The 22,539-nt window shown below is 36.2% G+C and overlaps 1 protein-coding gene across 3 annotated transcripts in view; it reads left to right on the top strand.

Annotated features, from left to right (window-relative positions):
• Nucleotides 1-21,224, top strand: part of CCDC186 (coiled-coil domain containing 186) — a 54,806-nt gene extending 33,582 nt beyond the window's left edge. For all 3 annotated transcript variants that reach the window (XM_054503841.2, XM_054503839.2, XM_054503840.2), the window contains 10 exons: nucleotides 4,680-4,784; nucleotides 5,726-5,824; nucleotides 5,992-6,078; nucleotides 6,908-7,050; nucleotides 9,779-10,034; nucleotides 10,625-10,814; nucleotides 11,993-12,073; nucleotides 14,312-14,522; nucleotides 15,853-16,072; nucleotides 16,769-21,224. In XM_054503841.2, coding sequence (XP_054359816.1) covers nucleotides 4,680-4,784; nucleotides 5,726-5,824; nucleotides 5,992-6,078; nucleotides 6,908-7,050; nucleotides 9,779-10,034; nucleotides 10,625-10,814; nucleotides 11,993-12,073; nucleotides 14,312-14,522; nucleotides 15,853-16,072; nucleotides 16,769-16,852 — 1,476 coding nt within the window. In that variant the 3' untranslated portion in view covers nucleotides 16,853-21,224. The remainder of the gene's footprint in view (nucleotides 1-4,679; nucleotides 4,785-5,725; nucleotides 5,825-5,991; nucleotides 6,079-6,907; nucleotides 7,051-9,778; nucleotides 10,035-10,624; nucleotides 10,815-11,992; nucleotides 12,074-14,311; nucleotides 14,523-15,852; nucleotides 16,073-16,768) is intronic.
• The last annotated feature ends 1,315 nt before the right edge of the window (nucleotides 21,225-22,539 follow it).

The raw sequence follows: 22,539 nt of genomic DNA, 5'->3' as shown, positions 1-22,539 counted from the left end.
ATGAAATGAAGGCTTTCAGACTTGAGACAACAGGCAGCATAGGACAGTGATCTCTGAGTGAAGGGAAACAAATGAGGTATTCCTGGAGAGTTCCAGTCTGCAGAACAAGAAGAACCTGGACAGCCCAGCAGTCTATCTGAATTGAGGAGACAGAGTTCAAAATATGGGGAACCAAGGCAGAGTCCCAGAAAAGAGAAAAATACAACAATGTGCAGTGAGTTCCCTTCAAGTCTTCAGCTGACTACTGATCAGTACATGTGTGCGTGTGTGTATGTGTGTGTGTGTGTGTGTGTGTGTCTTAGAGGAAACTACAGAGGAGGGGAAAGAAATAGGGGCAACAATCCCTAGAGCTCCCACAAGGCTAGGAAATTGTTCATGTTTCCATCAGTCAAAGAGAAATGACCTCTCAACACACATCAGGCAGGGCTGCATCAAGCAGCCCCCAGAAGGTTATTGCTTTAGTTGTGAGGATGAATTTGCCTTAGATTAAGTCTGTTATAAATCTGCCTTAACAAAACTTTAAAAGCAAGCTTCAAATAATTTGTTTCAAGTAAATTTACTGTGTCCCAAAACAAAGGCCCAAAATATTTAAATGACTACAAAGAACTCTGGCACCTAAAAGCATAAAATTTACTGTGTTTGGCATCCAGTCAAAAATTACCAGGCATGCAAAGAGGCAGGAAAATGGAGCCCATCATGAGAAGGAAGGAAAACTAGATCAGTAGGAACAGATCCAGGCACGGTGTCTCACACCTGTAATTCTAGCACTTGGGGAGGCTGAGGTGGGAGGATTGCTTGAGGCCAGGAGTTTGAGACCAGCCTGGGCAACATAGCGAGGTCCCCATCTCTACACAAAGAACTTTAAAAATTAGCCAGGTGTGGTGGTGTATGCCTGTAGTCCTAGCCACTTGGGAGGCTGAGATGGGAGGATCACTTGAGCCCAGGAGTTGAAGCTATGATCATGCCACTGCACTCCAGCCTGGGTAACAGAGCAAGATCCTGTCCTGTGTCTTAAAAAAAAAAAAAGATTCAGAAATGACATAAATAATAGAATTAGTAGACAATGAGGCAATGATGTTAAAGCAGCTCTTATAAATACATTGCATATGTTCAAGGAGATAGACAAAAGCATGAGTATGATAAGGAGAGACATGAAAGAGAAAAAAAGCAGATTGACATAATGTCTGAAATGAAAAATACATTGGATGGAATTAACAGCAGATTAAAAACTGCAGAGGACAAGATTAGTGTACTTGAAAACATAGGAGTAGAAAACTATATGCTAGTGACTCCCAGATTTACAACTTCTACGCAGAACTCCAGATTCACACATTTAGCTGCTTATTTGACATCCGACATCTTGGATGACTTAAGGCAACTCCAGACTCATATATTTAGCTGCTTATTTGACATCCGACATCTTGGATGACTTAAGGCAACTCCAGATTCATATATTTAGCTGCTTATTTGACATCCGACATCTTGGACGACTTAAGGCAACTCCAGATTCATATATTTAGCTGCTTATTTGACATACGACATCTTGGATGACTTAAGGCATCTTAAACTTAACATGTCTAAAATTGAACTAAAAATGTACCCTTTCCTCCATTGCTTTCCTATGTCAATAAATGACAATCCATCCATCTCATTCCATCTCATTGCTCAGACCAAAAGCCTTGGATTTATCCTTAATTTCTCAGTTAGCATATCCAGTCCTTCAGCAGATCTTCTTGCTCATGTCTTTTGAGTCTGTACTCATCTAGCACCTTCTCAATGAGACTTTCCCCAGGTATTCTATCTAAACTTTCATCTCTCCAAACTTTCATTCTATCCAGACTTTCTCATGTCCTTGCTGTATTTTTATTCCTTAGCACTTGCCACTACTATATTTTACTTATGTATTGTATTTAGTGTCTCCATTACTAGAATATGAGCTTCATGAAGGTGAGATTATGTTTGTTTTCTTATACAGTGTGTCCCTGGAGCATAGAACAATGCCTGGTGCATAGATGCCCAGTGAATACTGAATGAATGAATAAGTGAAACACAGTCAATACCTTAACCAAAACATTTAATGTGATTCTCACTTTTCCCTTACTCATTTATTTAATAAATATTTATTTGGCATATAGGAATCTCTCAATTGCTATTTTTTGAGTGAATGAAGTGCTTACTATGTGCCAGGCTCTTTTTAGTTATTAATGATATAGTAGTAGAAAAACATATATAAAGTTCCTTCTCTCTTTCTCTTTTTCTCCCTCCCTGTCCATTGAGTCTAGTGTTTTAAAAAGTCAATATTTGAAAAAGTAAATAATTGCTTATGTTTTAAAAGTGGTACTAAGTTTTAATACAAGTCAAATTATTATTAAAAACTAGCAACTGAAAATATATCACTTTCAGTACTTACATGGTAGATATATTTTTTTAAATGACATGTAAGAAACAATTTATTTTTGTTTTTCTTTTCTTTTTTTTTTTTTTGAGATGGAGTCTTGCTCTGTTGCCCAGGCTGGAGTGCAGTGGTGCGATCTTGGCTCACTGCAACCTCTGCCTCCCGGGGTCAAGCGATTCTCCTGCCTCAGCCTCCTGAGTAGCTGGGATTACAGGCATGTGCCACCACACCTGGCTAATTTTTGTATTTTTAGTAGAGACTGGGTTTTGCCATGTTGGCAAGGCTGGTCTTCAACTCCTGACCTCAGGTGATCCATCTGCCTCGGCCTCCCAAAGTGCTGGGATTACAAGTATGAGCCACTGCACCTGGCCTATTAATGCAATTTAGATGGTTCAAGAGATGCAGGTAAAGGCATTCCATGTGGAGGAACAGCAAGAAAAAAAGGAACAAAGGGAGATGAGTATTGGGTATTTGGGGAGCCCAACCTAACTAGAGGCTTATATTAGATATTCCTGTATTAATTCAACAGATGGTAGTCGAACAATTAATATGTGACAAGTATTGAGTTAGTTGCTGTCGAGAAGCTATATGCTGTATTAGGGGAACGTATAAGCTGTAGTATAATGTATTGATCATTAGAATCCAGGGCATGCCTAAATTATATCTATGGAAAAGCAGAGTGAGCGGCATCTGATCTGCCTTTTTCTGAAGGGAAGCTACTGAGAGGAGATGATACCAAAAGTCCCATTTGAAATCCACATGATAAGCAAAACCATGGATCAGTTTGCTTAGGGAGAATTATGAAGAAAGAGCTCCATGGCCAGGCTGTATCTTGGAAAATCACCACAGGAAGTAAAAGCCAGTCAGGGAACAATGAAGAGGGCAGAAAGAGAAGGAGAATATTGTCCTGTAATGGAAACAGGAAGGATATTGAAAGAGTCAGGGGTGGTCAGAACTGGAGCAAGTAAGTAAAGAATAAGAACAAGAAGTAATTGGATTTAATAAGGGTAGCCCCTGAAAACTTTCAGAGTTGCCATCTTAGGAGAATGGTTAGGAACAGAAACCAAATTGCAGCATCAGTCTATAAAAAGACAGTTTGGGAGGCTGAGACAGGTGGATCACCTGAGGTCAGGAGTTTGAGACCAGCCTGACCAAAACCCGTCTCTACTAAAAATACAAAAATTAGCTGAATGTGGTGGCACACACTTGTAATCCCAGCTACTTGGGAGGCTGAGGCAGGAGAATCACTTGAACCCAGGAGGCAGAGGTTGCAATGAGCCGACATCACGCCACTGTACTCAAGCCTGGGTGACAGAATGAGACTCTGTTTCAAAAAAAAAAGACAGTTTTTATGTTTTGTTTTTTGTGACAAAGTCTCACTCTGTTTCCCAGGCTGGAGTGCAGTGGTGCGATCTCGGCTCACTGCAACCGCTGCCTCCTGGGTTCAAACGATTCTCCTGCCTCAGCCTCCCGAGTAGCTGGGGTTACAGGTGCCCACCACCATGTCTAGCTAATTTGTGTTTTTTTTGTTTTTTTTTGAGACCGAGTTTCACTCTTGTTGCCCAGGCTGGAGTACAGTGGTGCAATTTCAGCTCACCGCAACCTCCGCCTCCTGGGTTCAGGCGATTCTCCTGCTTCAGCCTTCCTGAGTATCTGGGGTTACAGGCATGCACCACCACACCCGGCTGATTTTATGTTTTTAGTAGAGATGGGGTTTCTCCATGTTGGTCAGGCTGGTCTCAAACTCCCGACCTCTGATGATCCGCCCGCCTCAGCCTCCCAAAGTGCTGGGATTATAGGCGTGAGCCACCACGCCTGACCAATTTTTTTATTTTAGTAGAGACAGGGTTTCACCATGTTGGTCAGGCTGGTCTCAAGTTCCTGACCTTAGGTGATCCACCCGCCTCCACCTCCCAAAGTGCTGGAATTACAGGCGTGAGCCACCATGCCCGGCCAAAAGACAGTTTTAAATAGATACCACAGCCATAAACCAAAGAATTGTCTTTGATATGTGTGTACAAAGAACTTTTTAACACTTTGCTCATCTTATCAGGTTAGTAACTTCTAGTAATTTGCCTAAAACTGTCAAATTTAACTGTATTTAATGGCTATTAGTTAACTCTGCAGATCATTTTAATTTTTTGTCAGGAACATAAAATATTATTGCTAGAATAATAATTGGCTGCTCAGTGACAGTGCTAGGACAAGAACCTTCCTACTTGCTGATCACTTCTCACCATCACGTTGCTGTACCCAACTTTGTCTGTGTCTTTTGTCAATGCAGGAAACCAAAGATAAACTCAAAGAAACAACAACAAAATTAACACAAGCAAAGGAAGAAGCAGATCAGATACGAAAAAACTGTCAGGATATGATAAAAACATATCAGGTATGTATAACTTTTAAAATAGATTAGTATCAAATTTTAGCAAATATCAGTTCTCTCTTTTTTTTTTTTAGATGGAGTCTCGCTCTGTCGCCCGGGCTGGAGTTCAATGGCACGGTTTCGGCTCACTGCAACCTCTGCCTCCCGGGTTCAAGCAATTCTCCTGCCCCAGCCTCCCAAGTAGCTGGGATTACAAGTGCCCGCCACCACACCTGGCTAAATTTTGTATTTTTAGTAGAGAGGGGGGTTTCACTATGTTGGCCAGGCTAGTCTCGAACTCCTGACTTGTTGAGCCACCTGCCTCGGTCTCCCAAAGTGCTGGGATTACAGGCATGAACCACTGTGCCCAGCCAGTTCTCTTGTTTCATTAAATTTCTATATGAGCAGTATTCTACATCTGCATATGGAATGTACTTTGTTGGGCAGGCAGTTAAATAAAGTGCAGGTTATTTCCAATGTTAAAGTACCTGCAGCTTAAATGGATTTTATAAGAGAAGTTTTCCAACAAATAAAAACCCTAGAAAATATCAGAAGAATGAAGAGTGCAAGCAAATGTATAACTTTAGGTTAATAACCTAATAACTTAGGTTAATAATTTTAGGTATACTATGTATTTCACAATTAGTAAACTTAATTGCAGTGCTTTCTTTTCAAAGTATAAAACTTTAACCCATTTGCTATTTAGAAAAAAAGTGCAGCTTGCTGCCAGCGCTCATTTAATTTTACATAAACACACTCGAGGCTGAGACAAATCTGACTGATTTTCAGTGGAAGATAAAATATAAAAACTGTTCTTGGAGTTATTTCTAAACAGAACTTGTCTCTTATCCTAATGTAACAGAAATATATATGATGCTACTTTAGGATTAGAGACAAGAGTATTCTCAGGGCAAACGGGAAATGGATTAAAAATTGTCGCACTTTTTTCGTTTTCTTTCCACTAGGAGTCAGAAGAAATTAAATCAAATGAGCTTGATGCAAAGCTTAGAGTCACAAAAGGAGAACTTGAAAAACAAATGCAAGAAAAATCTGACCAGCTAGAGGTGAGTAGTTTTGCTCTTTATATATCCTAAGTTGCATAATAAATACAGAAAGAAATAGTGAGAACTTACTGCCATCTACTTTTAAGGCCTTTTGGAAGGAGCAGGCAATAAATCTTAGATATAGTTTAGCACATTATGATTTGTTGTTCTTTTAAACTTTTTTAAAGATGCATCATGCCAAAATAAAGGAACTAGAAGATCTGAAGAGAACATTTAAGGAGGGTATGGATGAGTTACGAACACTGAGAACAAAGGTAATTCAATCTTTAGTCATGAATCCAGAGGAAGGGTAAATATCTTAAATTTTGAATTCATTCTGATTTTTAAAGTGGTGGGGAAAGGACATTAATATAGAAATGTTCCATAATAAAAGAACTCAGAGTAGAGTAGAGGAGCAATTTCCTAGCAACTTCTTTTGTTGAAAGGAAAATGTCTTCCATGTTAGTCCCTTTGAAGTGTTTGCCAAACATTCCTATTTCACAGCACATTTGCTGTGTCTATAACTTATCCTTGGGCCTCTCATCTAAAGACAATCTCATCAGCGAATCAATTGGAAAGATAGTTGGACCTTAGAACTGTGTCAGAAAATAACAGGAAGACTATATTTTTCCTGGATATATTTAATAGATGGATAGTTTTAATGGCCAATAATCTGTTAAGTCCTCTTCATGTTTATAGTTTTTATTGTAAGATTAGTATGTCTTCTAATATGAATATGAATGTGTATCATTCATTTATTTAGAAATAGTCCTTTAACCACCCTGAATTTGAGGTCACTTAATAATTTTAAATTGTTTTTCGTACACCTTATTTGTTCTTGCCAGTTTTTTGAGGTAGAGAAGATATATTCTTCTTTTTCAGATGAAGAGATGGTGATTCAGTAAAAAGTGAAATGACATGCTAAAACTCCCATGACTGAATCATAAGAAATCTAAGACTAAAACCTAGGATTGTAAACTTTACATTTTCTTCACGTGAATGGTGCTTTAGAATTTTTAGATTATTCATACATAACCACTACATAAAATAGTTTATAAAGAACAAGAATCCATGGTTTGTAACTTGGTTATGATCATTTGATAGGTGAAATGTCTAGAAGATGAACGATTAAGAACAGAAGATGAATTATCAAAATATAAGGAAATTATTAATCGCCAAAAAGCTGAAATTCAGAATTTATTGGACAAGGTGAAAATTGTAGATCAGCTACAGGAGCAGCTTCAGAGGTACAAAATGAGCAACTTCTGTTTGTATTAATAAACAAGCTTTTAAATTTTATTTCAAGATTTTCTAAATGCAATTATTGCATTAAACAAGATAAAATTTTACAATTTTACTAGCTGAAATTTTTAAATATTTTCTCTTTATTTGAACTTCTTTGGATTATCTTTTGAGTTCCTATCATGGCTTCTAAAAATCAAAGTTTATATTCCTTAAACATTGGTAGTGGCAATTTATAAGACAGAATAGATTGAGTCTCTTATCCATTCCTTAGCTTTCAAATTCTGTTACTTATGCACAGTGTTTACTTTTTCTTCTAAAAGGTAAATCTAGCTCTAGATCTTTGCATGTGTATGGCTTAAGATCCGGAGCTGACATTATTCCTTGGCTCCTTATAAAACCATTTAAGTAAACTCTACTTGTGACATTACCTGACAGAACCTGGATTCAGTTTGAAGCCAGATAGCTTCTTTTCCACACCTTGCTGATAACTAAGCTGCTGAGTGTTGCTACAAAAATCTTTACCATCATTCAGATTGATTCTGCTAATAAATTCATGGTCACTAACCTCAACTGGAAATATTAATGCACCTAATCTTGCCATATGTTCTTGGTTCTCCACCATCTTCGTAGCATCTTTTCTAAACCCTACCATTTTCTTCACACTTCAGTTTTTCCTCTTACCTTTCTATTTACTCTTGGCAAGTGTTTACTTCTTCACAGAAAAAATGGGAGCTGTCAGTTGACAGTTTTCTCAGCTTTTTGCCATCAGTCCCATGAACTGCCTGCATCTGCAGCCATATTTTCTGCTGTTATCATGGAAGCAACAATCTTGTTATCATGGAAGAAGCTCCTCTAAATCAAATTAGTCTTTCTACTTCTGCTATGGATTTCATCTCTTCTGCCTTTTTGGGTTCTGTCTTGATTATTCTTCTTTATCTTTTATGTCTTACCTTTCTCCACTTTCTTTTTCATTCTACATTTAAACATAATTGTCTTTTAAAAATATCAAAACTCCTATGGCTTTGCCCTGCCATCTTTTCTCCTTTCCTTTGCAGCCAAACTTTATAGAATCTTCTGTATTCATTCTCCATTTCCTCACTTCCTATGTTCTGTACCTCTCCACTTCATTCTAGCTTCTACCCCCAACATTTTATTAAAAATTACTAATGCCTCCCTGCATATGGTAGACACATCTCAGACCCACCCTTGCTTGAATTCTTATCATCTTTTAACACTGTTGAATTCAGTTGTCTTTCTTGATAGGCTTGTTCCTTTGGCTTCATTTCCATCACATGCTGATGTTCCTCTCACCTTTTTGGCAACTCTGTCTCAATCTCCTTGGCAGGCTTCTCTTTCTCTCATAATGCCCTCTTGTTCTAATTTTATTGTAACTTTGGGTGATCCCAACTATTTTTATAGTATGCTGCAGGACTTTTGAATCATTATCTTTAGCCCTTTTCACTAAGCTCCAGGCACAAGTATTAAAGATACCTCAAACTTTAGCATGTCCAAAATCGGTTTCTCTGTCCCATGCTTCTCCTCACATGTTCCTAGGGTGAATGATGAGTGCAGCATCCATGTGACTGTCCAGCTCAGCAGGCTAGGGGCCATCCTCAGCTCTTCTTTCCTTCCCCTCACACATCTAACCAGTCACAAAGTATTAGTGTTGCTAAGTCTGTAACATCTGTCAAGTCCATTCACTTTTTACCTCCCCACTGCTACTACCATAGTCCAAGCTATTATCAGCTCTCGCCTGGAAAACTGCCACAGTTTGTATTTTTTCTGCTTATATCCTCTCTAATCTATTTTCCACACTATGGTTAGTATAATCCTTTTTAAAAGGAAATTTCAAAACTCTTCAGTGATTTCCCACTGCCTCAGCGATTGTCTAGTGAGTTCCATTGCCTTAGCATGGCTTGTAAGATTAGTGACCTGTCCCTCGCTGCTTCCATGCCTTCCCTTTTTTCACCCTTGTATTTCAGCTGTAGTTGGTTAACAGATGTCAATGGATTGTTTCCTATGTCCCAAACCCTGTGTTAAGTGCTAGGGATATGGTACAGTCCTTCTCTTCATCAATATCGAACATCTGTTAGGACCAACAAGAAGTCCTCTTATTCCCTTCCGAGTTTTTAGCACACACAGTGTTCCCTTTACCTGGTGCATATTTTATTCTCCAGTAACTCCTGCTTTGCCTTTAGGTCAGGGATCAACCATGGCTTACAAAACAAATCCAGCCCACTACCTCTTTTAGTAAATGAAGTTTTTTTGGAACACATCCACACTCATTCATGTAATATCTGTGGCAGTTTTCATAGTACAATGGCAGAGTGGAACAATTGCAGCAAAACCGTATGACCCAGAAGCCTAACTTATTTACTATCTGATCTTTTACAGGAAAAGGTTGCTGACTCCTGCTTTAAGTATTAGTTTGAGCATCACTTACACTAGTTTAGGCAAACCCATTCTGTGCTTTTATCATCAAAAATGTTTTTTTACACTCATATAATTTCCAAACTTGACTAAAAGCTCTTTGAAAGCAGAGGCCATGTTCGTCTTGCTCACTTTTCTTTCCAGCTCTTATTTCCTGGCATATATTAGGCATTTATAAATATTTGGATGAATGAATAGAAGTACCTTTATTAAGCATTTGACTAGATGAAAATTCCCAAACCATTAATTTAATGTCTTTTAATGGTTTATTTTTTCTTAAATATAAATTTTGTTTTTTAGAGGTAAGCAAGAAATTGAAAATTTGAAAGAAGAAGTGGAAAGTCTTAATTCTTTGATTAATGACCTACAAAAAGACATCGAAGGCAGTAGGAAAAGAGAATCTGAGCTGCTGCTGTTTACAGAAAGGCTCACTAGTAAGAATGCACAGCTTCAGTCTGAATCCAATTCTTTACAGTCACAATTTGATAAACTTTCCTGTAGTGAAAGTCAGTTACAAAGCCAGTGTGAACAAATGAAACAGACAAATATTAATTTGGTAAGTATAAATTTACATTTTTTTTAAAACAACGTAACAAGCACAAGTTAAATTTCCCTAACAGTATAAAAGTAGTGGTGGTTGAATTAAGTTCTTTCCTGGGCACTGACTTTCTGACAATTTCAACTGCTGTAAGAAATGTCAGTTTTTCCTCAACTGTTATAATTTATAATAAAATTTCTTCCTAAAATGATTATGAATAATACTTTACTTTTGAAAATGAGAAAACTGGTTTGTGTCCTTCCTAACTAGAATCATTATATATTTTTAAAAAGTACTTTAAATTTCTATTTTTATAATTTATGAGAGTGTCTTCAAGTTACTCATAAAAATGATTTGAGACTTTAGTCCAAAAATTCAACAGCCTGTATCACATGTTTCTTGGTATGTATAGAATGACATTCTCGTTAATGTATCCCCCTGCTTTGCTATATGAGAACTGTGAGAAGCTCAAGTAAACAAAAGCTGGTAAGGAATAATAATAGAAGAATCTTCACTGTCAAGAACCTTAGATTGTTAAGGTTATAAACTGAGCATTAATGGAAACAAACATACTAAAATTAGTGGTTTTTGTTTTACTTACTATTCAGGAAAGTAGGTTGTTGAAAGAGGAAGAACTGCGAAAAGAGGAAGTCCAAACTCTGCAAGCTGAACTCACTTGTAGACAAACAGAAGTTAAAGCATTGAGTACCCAGGTAGAAGAGTTAAAAGATGAGTTAGTAACTCAGAGACGTAAACATGCCTCTAGTATCAAGGATCTCACCAAACAACTTCAGCAAGGTATAAAATTCTTCCACACTTAGACCACGAATGTGTTTGTTTCTTTTAATCATTAAGGATTTTCTTTTTGTGGTTCTACCACATTGATTGAAGCTGTGTGTTTTCTTTGTTAATATTAGTAAACCAAATTGTTAAACTTCTTGGAATGTCATGAATAGTCTTTTATCCTAAAGGATATCTTGTATGCTAAAGGACATTTACCCACAGAATCACAAAACATGAGAATTGGGAAAGTAATGTTAGGGCATTAGTATCTAAACTTTTGATCACGTACTCCTCTCAGTAAAAAGTGCTTAGGCATTTGTTCTCCAGTTTAGATGTGTTTATTTATACATTTTAAACATATGTTACTCTTTTATATATATTAGAAAATATGAAAAATAGAAATTTAAAATAATCTATCTTTAAATATCAGTATAAATAGCAGTTCTGATATCTTCTCCTTTTACATTCCTGTGATTCCTTTTGTGCTGCATCTAGGCTACCGGCATCCAGGGTGCAGATACCCCAGATGTGTCCTCTGAATTGGAAATCGTTGCGGCTTAACTGTTCACCTGGGTCTCAAGAAACAGACCCCAAAAAGTTAAAAATTACCCAAACATAACAATTAACTGCTGAACTGGATTCCAGATTTCTTTCTTTTAAAAAGTCATACAGTGATTGGGTGTCTGTGCTATAGCTTGGGATACAAAAATATTATAAGACACGTATTTCAACCTCCTATTCTCTGCTATTTCCCACGGCTTTATTTGTGTTAAAATAGGGTGAAATGTAGTAATAAGCTAAAAGGGACTTAGCATTCACTTAATATAAATATATTCAGATATTTGTCATAGAGTTTAGTTTGTTTTTATAGATGTAATTGAAGGGAAATTTGGAAGAAATTTCTGGTACTGTAAGGAATTTCTAAATCTTTCAATACTTCAAAAAGTTAACTCCACTGTAATTAAGTGATGCCAGTGTCAGTTACAATGTTGTTTCTGTATATTTTGTACTTGACTTGTACATTTCTAAATGACATTTTATATGAATGACACAGCACTCTGCCTGAAGTATGTATTCAAGAACTTTCTCTTATCTATGCCATTTTTGCCTCAGTGATTTTAGCAATTAAAGTCAGAGATGGTAGGAGCAAATGGTCCTGATAATTGTGACGAATAATCTTCTTTTTCCTATAGCACGAAGAAAATTAGATCAGGTTGAGAATGGAAGCTATGACAAAGAAGTCAGCAGCATGGGAAGTCGTTCTAGTTCATCAGGTAAAAAACTGGTGGCTCTAGTTGTTATTTCATGATTGATATAAAAATAAATAGCATTTTTGGCCAGATGCGATGGCTCACACCTGTAATCCCAGCACTTCGGGAGGCCGAGATGAGTGGATCACCTGAGGTCAGAAGTTCACAACCAGTCTGGCCAACATGGAGAAACCCCGTCTCTACTAAAAATACAAAAATTAGCTGAATGTGGTAGCTCATGCCTGTAATCCCAGCTACTCGGGAGGCTGAGGCACGAGAATCACTTGGAGGTGGAATTTGCAGTGAGCTGAGATCGCATCACTGCACTCCAGCCTGGGCAACAGAGCAAGACTCTGTCTCAAAAAATAAATAAATAAATAGCATTTTTTATTTTAAAAAGTATTGGTATGCTTTATTTCATTTTGAAATATGAAAAATAGTGGTTATATATAATTATATTGTAAAAAATGTTTCTGGTTAAATATTTAAGTTCTACTCATGACCCAGGGTTTCAGATTTGTCACGGGGTTCTATGTGATCTGTCTCCCTACCTTCTTTTTTGTTCATTGTGTTTTCTTTTCTTTTTTTTTTTTGAGACAGGTCTTAACTCAGTCACCCAGGCTGGAGTGCAGTGGTGTGACTTTGGCTCCCTGCAGCCTCAACCACAATCTTCCCACCTCAGCCTCTCAAGTAACTGGAACTATAGGCACTTGCCACCACACGTAGCTAATGTTTATTTTTTGTTTTTTTTTTGTTTCTGTTTTTGTTTTTGTTTTGTTTTGTTTTGTTTTTTGTATAGACAAGATCTCACTATGTTGCCCAGGCTGGTCTCGAACTCCTGGCTTCAAGTGATCCTCCCACCTTGGCCTCCCAGAGTTCTGGGATGACAGGCTTGAGCCTCCGTGCCCAGCCCCTTCTTTTTTCTAGCCTGCTGCTGCTTTATTCTGTGCAACAGCTTCCTCTTCCATTTTTTAAAATTGAAATTTATATTAATCCATACAAAGAGATTTGGTGTACAGTGGTCTCTCTCTTTTAACACCCAAGAACCAATGAAGGTGTCATCATTGTGTATCAGATTTTTACATATATATGCACATGTATATATTTTTAAATCTTTTGGTATTTCTCATGATAGATATGCCTATGTTCTGAAGTAAGAATGGGTAGAGTCTATAAAATTATGATTGAAACCATTGTGAAAATGATAATTAGCAAAATATCAGTGTTTGTGTCTTTTTTGGAATGCCAAGAACCATGCTAAGCACTTGAAACATACCATTTACCCTGCAAAAAATTCATGTGAGGTAGGTATTATAATTCCCATTTTACAGGTGAGGAAACCAAGATTCAGAGAGGCTACATGATTCACCCAAAATCTACAGTGAGAACTCTTTGACTCCACAGTCCTTGCTTGGCACTACACTATATTGCCTCCCAGAGGTTGCACATTAGGAGAAAACCATCATCAGTTGTTACAGTAGTGGGAAAAAATGTGTAGTAGAAAGAACATGGATTTGAAATTATAGACATGTATTTAGATCCCAGCTCTGCCATTTATTCATTATATAACTTTGGATAAGATATATTACTTAAAGCTATAAAATGGGATTGGAAAACACTAATCTTTGTAGGGTAAAGAGGATCAGATTCTTCTCATTGATGTTGGTAAAAGTAATATCTAACACTACATAATGCTTACTATATGCCTTTTTCTAAGCATTTCACATATATTAATTCATTTAAATGAGGATAACAATCCTGTGAGGTAAATAATATTATTTATGCCATTTTAAGATGACATAACCAAGGCACAGAAAATTAAATACCTTGTCCAAAGTCACACAGCTAGTAAGTTGAGGAGTAGTATTTGAATCTAGACAGGCTGGCCTCAGAGCTTAACCCACTATGTTCTAACCTCTCTTTCTCTGTCTCCTCTCATACCTCTGTTCCTCTCCTTCCTTCCTCCTCCTCTCTGCTTTGTTCTATTATAGTTTAATTTTGGTCTCACTTTAGACTTGTTATTCTTTTTGAGATCCTTGTTTCTCTATTACCACTTCCTGAGAGACACAGTATAGACCCTGTTGGTACCTCTGTCACCAGTATATTCAGAAACCAGAACCTAGGCCACGTTGACCTGTGTTGTCTTCTGTGTCCAACTCTGTTAGAGTGAATATTTGAAATGATGCTGGAATAAATAATATATGAGATGAGAAATGATGTTAGATTAAGCACAGTATCTAAACCAATTTTTTTTGTCTTCAGGGTCCCTGAATGCTCGAAGCAGTGCAGAAGATCGATCTCCAGAAAATACTGGGTCCTCAGTAGCTGTGGATAACTTTCCACAAGTAGATAAGGCCATGTTGATTGAGAGGATAGTTAGGCTGCAAAAAGCACATGCCCGGAAAAATGAAAAGATAGAATTTATGGAGGACCACATCAAACAACTGGTGGAAGAAATTAGGAAAAAAACAAAGTATGTATTATTATGGTAGCATAATCGGTCTTCAAAATACCATTACTCATATGGCAAAGTTACTGTTTTTAAAATTAGTCATATCAAGAGCCTATCTTTCAAAAAATAATTATGGTTATTCAGTTCCCAGTCTTTTATGATCACCTATTATGTTCTAGGTTTTGTGAATACTAAGATGAAATAAAACACAGGTCTTTCCTTTAAGGTGATAGAGAGTTCAGTCTGTGTTAATATTTTTAAGATACTTAACTTTAGATTTTAAAAAGATAATGCTTTACTTAGCTTTTTATTTTCATGACTGTGGCTCTAAGACATATATATGGGGTTATGGATTTTTTTTTCCTGTTGGGTAGGACATAGTGGGGTAATTTATTGAGTACCTAGTAGTACCAGGCACTGTGCCTGTGGCTTGGCAATATCTCATTGATTGCTTACCACCACTCAGTGCGTGAGTTCTCTTAATTTTGCAGATAACTGGGGCTCAGGTCACATCACTAAATGTTCCAGGGTCACCATTCATCCCCTGTGTGACAGACCTAGAGCTGGAGATCCAAACCCAGCTCTGAGTAATTCTGAGGAGTGCTGCGCCAAATACTGTTTTATGTAAATAAAAGTTGTTTTTATATTGCGGGCCTTTTCCAATGACTTTTTAATTTTTATTTTGAAACAGTTTTAGACTTATAGGAAAGTTTGCCTGTGACTTAGAAAGAGCATAAAATACAGCAAGTTGTAAGTCTAATAATAGGAAAACAGAAAATATTAACAAAAATTGAGCAATAAAGAAATTGCTCGGCTAGGTATGGTGTCTCACACCTGTAATCCCAGCACTTTGGGAGGCCAGAGGCCGAGGCAGGAGGATTGCTTGAGGCCAGGAGGTCAACCAGCCTGAGCAACATAGCAAGACCCCATCTCAAAAAAAAAATTATTCAGGCATGGTGGTACATGTCTGTGGTCCTAGCTGCTCAGAAGGCTGAGGCAGGAGGATCACTTGAGCGCCTGCAGTGAGCTATGTTTGTGTCACTGCACTCCAGCCTGGGTGACAAAATGAGACCTTGTCTCTTTAAAAACAAACAAAAAAGCTCAAATTTTGATTAATAAGGAAAGAAATAGAAAAGCAATGTTTATATGTGTTTACTCCGAATGCTACAATAGAACAAAAATGAGATAGTTTAAGAAACCATCTGAATAAGGAGAATTCTTTTCTAATATAGTTAGGTTATTAACCTAATATTTATTTTATGCTTATCTTTATGATTAGTTGACTTTTGCAAATTCCATTTTTTTTTAAATTCTGCAAGTACACAACTGATACTATCATTTTGTTTTGCAGAATAATTCAAAGTTATATTTTACGGGAAGAATCAGGCACACTTTCTTCAGAGGCATCTGATTTTAACAAAGTTCATTTAAGTAGACGGGGTGGCATCATGGCATCTTTATATACATCCCATCCAGCTGACAATGGGTTAACATTGGAGCTCTCTTTGGAGATCAACCGAAAATTACAGGCTGTTTTGGAGGATACGTTACTAAAAAATATTACTTTGAAGGTATTTGTGTTTCTCATTCACACACCAACCAGTTAACATGGGAAAATGATGCCTGTTTCACAGTCTGATCTAGCAATTAGCTGGGCTGTTTCTGTAATGCAAGGCAGTCATTTTACCCAAAGATGAAGTTTCGTGATTTTCTCTTTTTAAAAAGTATAGTTTTTTGTATTAGGAAAGATGAAAAATAGCAAAAATTAATTTTGTATTTGATAGACACTAAGATGTCCATCTTAGTGTGTCTATTTGATAGACACTAAGATGTCATTAAATTTGCATTGGCTGGGCTTTGACATACAATTAGTTTTAATTGCTGAAACAATTTTTTAAGATTATGGCATTTCTGATTTATTTTTCAGCTTTATTTTATTTTTTGCAGTTAATATTTTATTTTTGCTATGGGTGGGCCTTGAAAATTAGTAGTTAGTTTAAAAATAATTTTAAAATCAGTAATAGTAAGTAATCATTTTATGCATTAAAAAATTGCTGTAGCTTCAGTAGAAAGTTTGTGTATTACTTTGAAATGGACAGGAGTACTTTACTGAAAACAGCTGTGTCACTAGTTTATCTGATGTAGCATTTAGGACTAACCACTCTTTCATTTCCAAAATTTAGGCAAAAAATAGTTCAAACTGAATCGTTTTATTTATTATACTTTTGTTTTTTCTCTTCCCTTTCCCCTCACCCCAATTATTAAAGGAAAATCTACAAACACTTGGAACAGAAATAGAACGTCTTATTAAACACCAGCATGAGCTAGAACAGAGGACAAAGAAAACCTAAAACAAGCCTCTTGCTCAGTAAAGAGACAAAAGCCACACAGGAGTAGGTGCCACTGACCTCCATTGTTGGAAACTTTCTTCCACTTTTTGTTTCAGCCAGTAAAAATATTGTTTTGCTTCATCTGTACACAAAAAATGTCCTTTTACAATATGAATGCATTGCTGTATATACTGTAAGACTGAAAGCTTTGATGAAATTTGTTTTTGTATGGTACAATATAACAGCCTGTCATTGAATCTAAACAACTTAATTTGCTTGTATTCATAAGAAGTGTTGAACATTACAAGGGCTTTTATAAAAAACCCTTTGTTCATATTTCTTCCCTTTAAAATATGTAATGTCAAAAATGACTCACCTTTTAAAAATTATGCATGAAAAGAGAGGTGGTCAACATTCAGTAATACGCTATTTCTCCAACATCAAGACAACTAAAACAAATGATAAAAATGTTTATTTTTACACTCCAGCATATTGGGTGAGTTTTAGGGATGTGTATGAATACTTAAATCTTTTAATTTCAGTTTTAATGAAAGCTGAACTTAATAGGAAAGCTAGCTGTTGGTAACTAGCAATGATCAGGCATTGTTTGCCTCTGTCAGGTTTTCTTGTCTGTTTTAGGTACATTTTTTCAGATTCTGATTGTTTGAGTTAATGGTTGAATTTTTAAAGTTTTTAGTTATTTAAAATATGATTTAAAATTACATATTAATTTAGAAAATTCCTGTAGAGTTTACTTATATTTTAAATTGTGAAGTGGATCCAATCATTAGAACAGAGAGAATAGTTCTTTGAAACTGAAATACTTTAGTTTTACTGACCTTGTGTAAAGATAAATATTTATGAAGAACCAGCTTCCAAAAGAAACCAGCATATGGCACTATGAACTATTTCATTTGAGCACCATTCTTTACCATGGATATAGTAATTATGTATTATAGTGGAGTGATCATGCAGTTCCCCCAAATGTGATGTTTCAATGTATTTATTTAAAACATAAAGTAGACCGGGTGCAGTAGCTCTTGCCTGTAATCCCAGCACTTTGGGAAGCCAAGGCAGGAGGATTACCTGAGGCCAGGAGTTTAAGACCAGCCTTGGCAACATAGCGAGACTCCCATCTCTACAAAGAAACTTTGAAAGATTATCCAGACATGGTGGTGCATGCCTATAGTTCCAGCTACTCGGGAGGCTAAAGCGGTAGAATCACTTGAGCACAGGAGGTCAAGGCTGCAGGTGAGCCATGATCATGCCACTGCACTCCAGCCTAGGCAACAGAGCAAGACCCTGTCTCTTAAAACAAAAAACCTCACACATACCTAAAATAAGTATATATCTGTAACCAAAGGAACTTAATTTTAAAGCCAAATTTTTCTGTCTTGTTGGATTTTTTACAATGTTTATTTAAGATATACACTGAAGTGTTGCCATAGTGTCAATATTTCTATGTAATTGAATTTTACCCCTTATTATTTCTCACTTACATTTTCTGAGCATGATTTTTCATAATTCATTATCTTCAGATCATTGCTATAATAAGATACCTTGGCTCTTGTGCAGATATTGCAGCAAGCCTTGTTTGGTTTGGAGTTTTGCATCCCTTTTTCTCCCATTAAGGGAATTAAGTTTTGGGATGATGGATTAAAAGCCTGTAAAGAATTATATGGGCTCTAAATGTATTTCAACTCTAAAAAAAAAAAAAAAAAAAAAAGAATTATATGGGCTCTAAAAGTTGGGCTCATGGTGGCAATATCCTTTTAATGTGTTTTAACATTTTTTAATCAACATTGTTTAAAAATAATTTACTAAGGATTAGATTATTTAATGAATGTCATTTTTTCTATATATTGAATTAGATGTTATCCCAAAACAAATATCTTTTCACTTCAAAATGAAAATATATGTTCAAAGATGTTTTATTTTTAGAATAGTTATAAAAAGTATTAGTCTTAACATAATGTGTCTTGTTCTTTTTACCAATAATAATTTATCAAAATAAGAGGGAAAGTGCAATCAAATCTGAATTATTTTACTATTTGTTTCTAGACACACTACTTAACACTCCTAAAGACTACTTTGAGTAGGCAGCATAACTAAATTTTTCTAGTTTCTTATGATACAGGTTCATAAACTACAATATTTGGATTTTTTCCCCCAAGGCACAAAATGTATAATGGAGACCAAATAGTGATCAGATCCATAGTATCCTATGCCTATACACTTTAAAATATATATACATTTTAGACAAAAATGCACACTCCAGTATTAATATTTGTGCTACCATCTACTTGGAGAAGTTTAATGAGAAAGTTTTAGAAGAAAACTATTACAAACAATATTTTGACTCTATTACCTGTTTTGCCTTATACATTTTAGAAACTATGGAAATTTTTTAAAGAAAATGCTTTAGTTTTCTTTTGTTCTTCACTGTCTACCGTGTGCTTTTGTATGTGGATCAGGACTGAGCAAAGTAATTACATGTATCAGAGATACTTATCTCTATACTAATTCACAGACAGCTCCTGATGTAAGGATTTAGAGGGCCTTCTGCCCTCCAAATATATGGTGAGAAGAATAGGGTATCTGGAAAAGGAAAATGATCTGAATAAATGTGAGACCTGGGGGGAGGTTTGTTTTATATGTTCATTATTGGTTGTTGCATATCAAGGCTGTTTTGGTTATTTAGCAATATTTTGGTTTATTTGAGCTGGAAGTGATTTTTTCTGTGTATTTATATGTATACACTTCAATAGGTTTTAATTTTGAAGTGAATATTTGCCGTGACTGCATTTTCCCCATACCACTTCAGACTTTAGCCTGTTTAGTTTTAAGGACTGAAAATGGTAGGTTTGGGCAGAAGAATGAATTTGAACTTTGATGGAGTTTTTTTGTTTTTACTTTCTATCTTCATAACCATTTAAAGCAATTTAGCTTGAAATTAAATTTTATCAGGCTACCAACATGTTATTTATTTATTTAATAAACACATTTATTGAAAACCTATACTATTGTATTGGCACCATACAGGGTATTGTGTTTATACTAGTGAGCAGACCAGGGCATTTCCATCCTCATGGAGTTCATGGTCTGATGAAAATAGCTGGGGCCAGGTGTGGTGGCTCACCCCTGTAATCCCAGCACTTTGGGAGGCCGAGGTGGGAGGATTGTTTGAGCCCAGGAGTTTGAGACCAGCCTGGGCAACATGGCAAAACCCCATGTGTACAAAAGATACAAAAAATTAGTTGGATGCAGTAGCACATGGCTGTGGTCCCAGCTACCCAGGAGGCTGAGTTGGGAGAATCATCTGAGCCTGGGAGGTTGAAGCTTGCAGTGAGCTATGATTGCCACTGTACTCTATACTCAAGCCTGGGTGACAGAGTGAGACCCTGTCTCAAAAAAAAAAAAAAAGGAAAGAAAATAGCTAGGAGACAATCAGAGCAGATCTTGGGCTTCTGTGGCTCATCTCAGCCCTTTATAACTGGCCTGCGAAGAGGGTTTATCTACTGGTGCAAGTGGCCCAGAAATCTCACTCTTACATGAGGCTTTGGAAAATCCTTGCGAAGGTACGCTGAGAGCAAACTACTGTTTTCCTGCTGGTTCTGCACGTTTCCTAACTTTTATCATAGTTTGATTTTCCTTATTTAAGAAAAAATAAAAAAAAAATCCAAAGACCATAAAATGGCATTAGATTTTTTGCCATTAAATTATTAATGCCTATTTGGTGCTCATAAAGATTAATCATGTCACGCATGTTTCCAAACTTTCTTTTGCAGTATATTATTTTCTAAAAATTGTTACATGCAAATTTAAACCAAGATTTATCAGTAAAAGAAAAAAATAGAATCCTTAATAATGTAAATGTTATTATATATGCTACCCTGGTGAAAATATTTTTATAAATCATGTTGTCATTTATGCTTTATGAATGTTGACTCCAGTAGCCTATTTTTCAATAACCTTTTTTTTAAAAGCAATTTTTTTTGACACCAAGATTGTTGATTTTTAATTAACACCAGTTGGTGGCACTAGAAACCTGAAATTTTTCAAGGATGAACAAAGAAAAATTGAAAAGGTAATCTAAACATGGAGAATTTTTAGGAAAATAAATGAAAAATATAATTGTATATTAGAGATGTATTTTTCTTCTGGAATGGAATTCTTTTTTTAAAATGCAAATGGCTATCCATTTTGACAGCAGTGATGAAACTTGTTTATCTTCCAGAGGACATATATATGTGTGTGTGTATGTGTATTGTACAGATAATCTTTAATTTGATTACACTGTTTCTTGTAAATATGTTTCTGTATAAAATGAAGCTTTTCAAGAGGATTCTATGTATATATTGTACTCATTAAATAGGTAATGCCTATTTACCAACTTGTAGTTTGATGGCATCTTTATTTGTTTATATACACCATTTGCTAAACAGACTGATTCTTCAGAGTTGGCAAGGCTGATTCAAATAGCTTCAATTTCCTTTTTTTAACTAGACTGGGAATTTTTGCTTTCTATAGTTGTCTTTATTCTATCAATATGATTGGAAGTCAGTGAACAATAGCAAGCAGATTCAGTTGAATGCTGGGTTGTATTTTAAATGTTTGTTTAAATTATTGACAGCAAAACTTAGCCTTTGTATTAATTGGTTTTCACACTGCTGTGAAGAACTGCCCCAGACTGGGTAGTTATAAAGGAAAGAGGTTTAATTGATTCACAGTTCTGCATTGCTGGGGAGGCCTCAGGAAACTTACAATCATGGTGGAAGAGGAAACAGGCATATCTTACATGGTGGCAGGTGAGAGAGAGAAGAGGGAGGAAGAACTTGTGGACACTTACAAAACCATCAGATCTTGTGAGAACTGACTACCACGAGAACAGCATGGGGGAAACCATCCCCACGATTCAGTCACCTCCCACCATGTCCCTCCCTCGACACGTGGGGATTATGGGGATTGCAATTCAAGATGAGATTTGAGTGAGGACACAGAGCCAGACCATGTCAGCCTTTTACAAAAGGTTCTGGGCCTATAGGTATGTGAAAATTTCTTATTTCATAAGCCAGTGATGTATTCAGATTTTCCATAAAATTATAGAACTCAGTTGCCATGTAGTCTAGCTTCAATAATAAAGAACTAAGTACGTTCAATAAGAAGACACTGAAAGCATGAATTCAATCAAGTGGATATGTGTGGGATGAAATATTTCACATCACAAGGCCTTGGTTTCCATTGCTCTAACAGTTCTGGTACACTTAAATTATGCCATATAACTTAATGAGTTCTCTATTGGAAAGAATCTCCTGAAATCAAGATCTGTAGAGTTAGTGTAAAATAAGAAAGTTTTCCAACATACTTAACAGTCTGCTTTCAGTAGCCTGTGGATTTGTTTGCAAGAGAAAGGAAGATATAGGGAAAGAGGGTAAATCGAGGAAAGATACTAGCTTGTGGTTCTTGATTTAGGTCCACGTAGCAGGAGAGTAGTGACTTAAACTGGAGGTGATAAAATTATGAGCAGAGGCTTTTAGTGGCTCCTTTATATTCAATTAACTATGTCAAAGTACCATTCACGTGGTCAGTATGACCTGCAGTCATGAGATGGGAAGGCCATTCTGATGAACTTTTATCCAAGTCTGTTTTTTCTTAATAAAATCAGCTTAAGTTAATGAATGCAGAATGAGTACCTGCTCCTTCAGGAG

The sequence above is a fragment of the Pongo pygmaeus genome, chromosome 8 (assembly GCF_028885625.2).
Source record: "Pongo pygmaeus isolate AG05252 chromosome 8, NHGRI_mPonPyg2-v2.0_pri, whole genome shotgun sequence".
NCBI lineage: Eukaryota > Metazoa > Chordata > Mammalia > Primates > Hominidae > Pongo > Pongo pygmaeus.
This window is presented reverse-complemented; position numbering and strand designations above follow the sequence as displayed.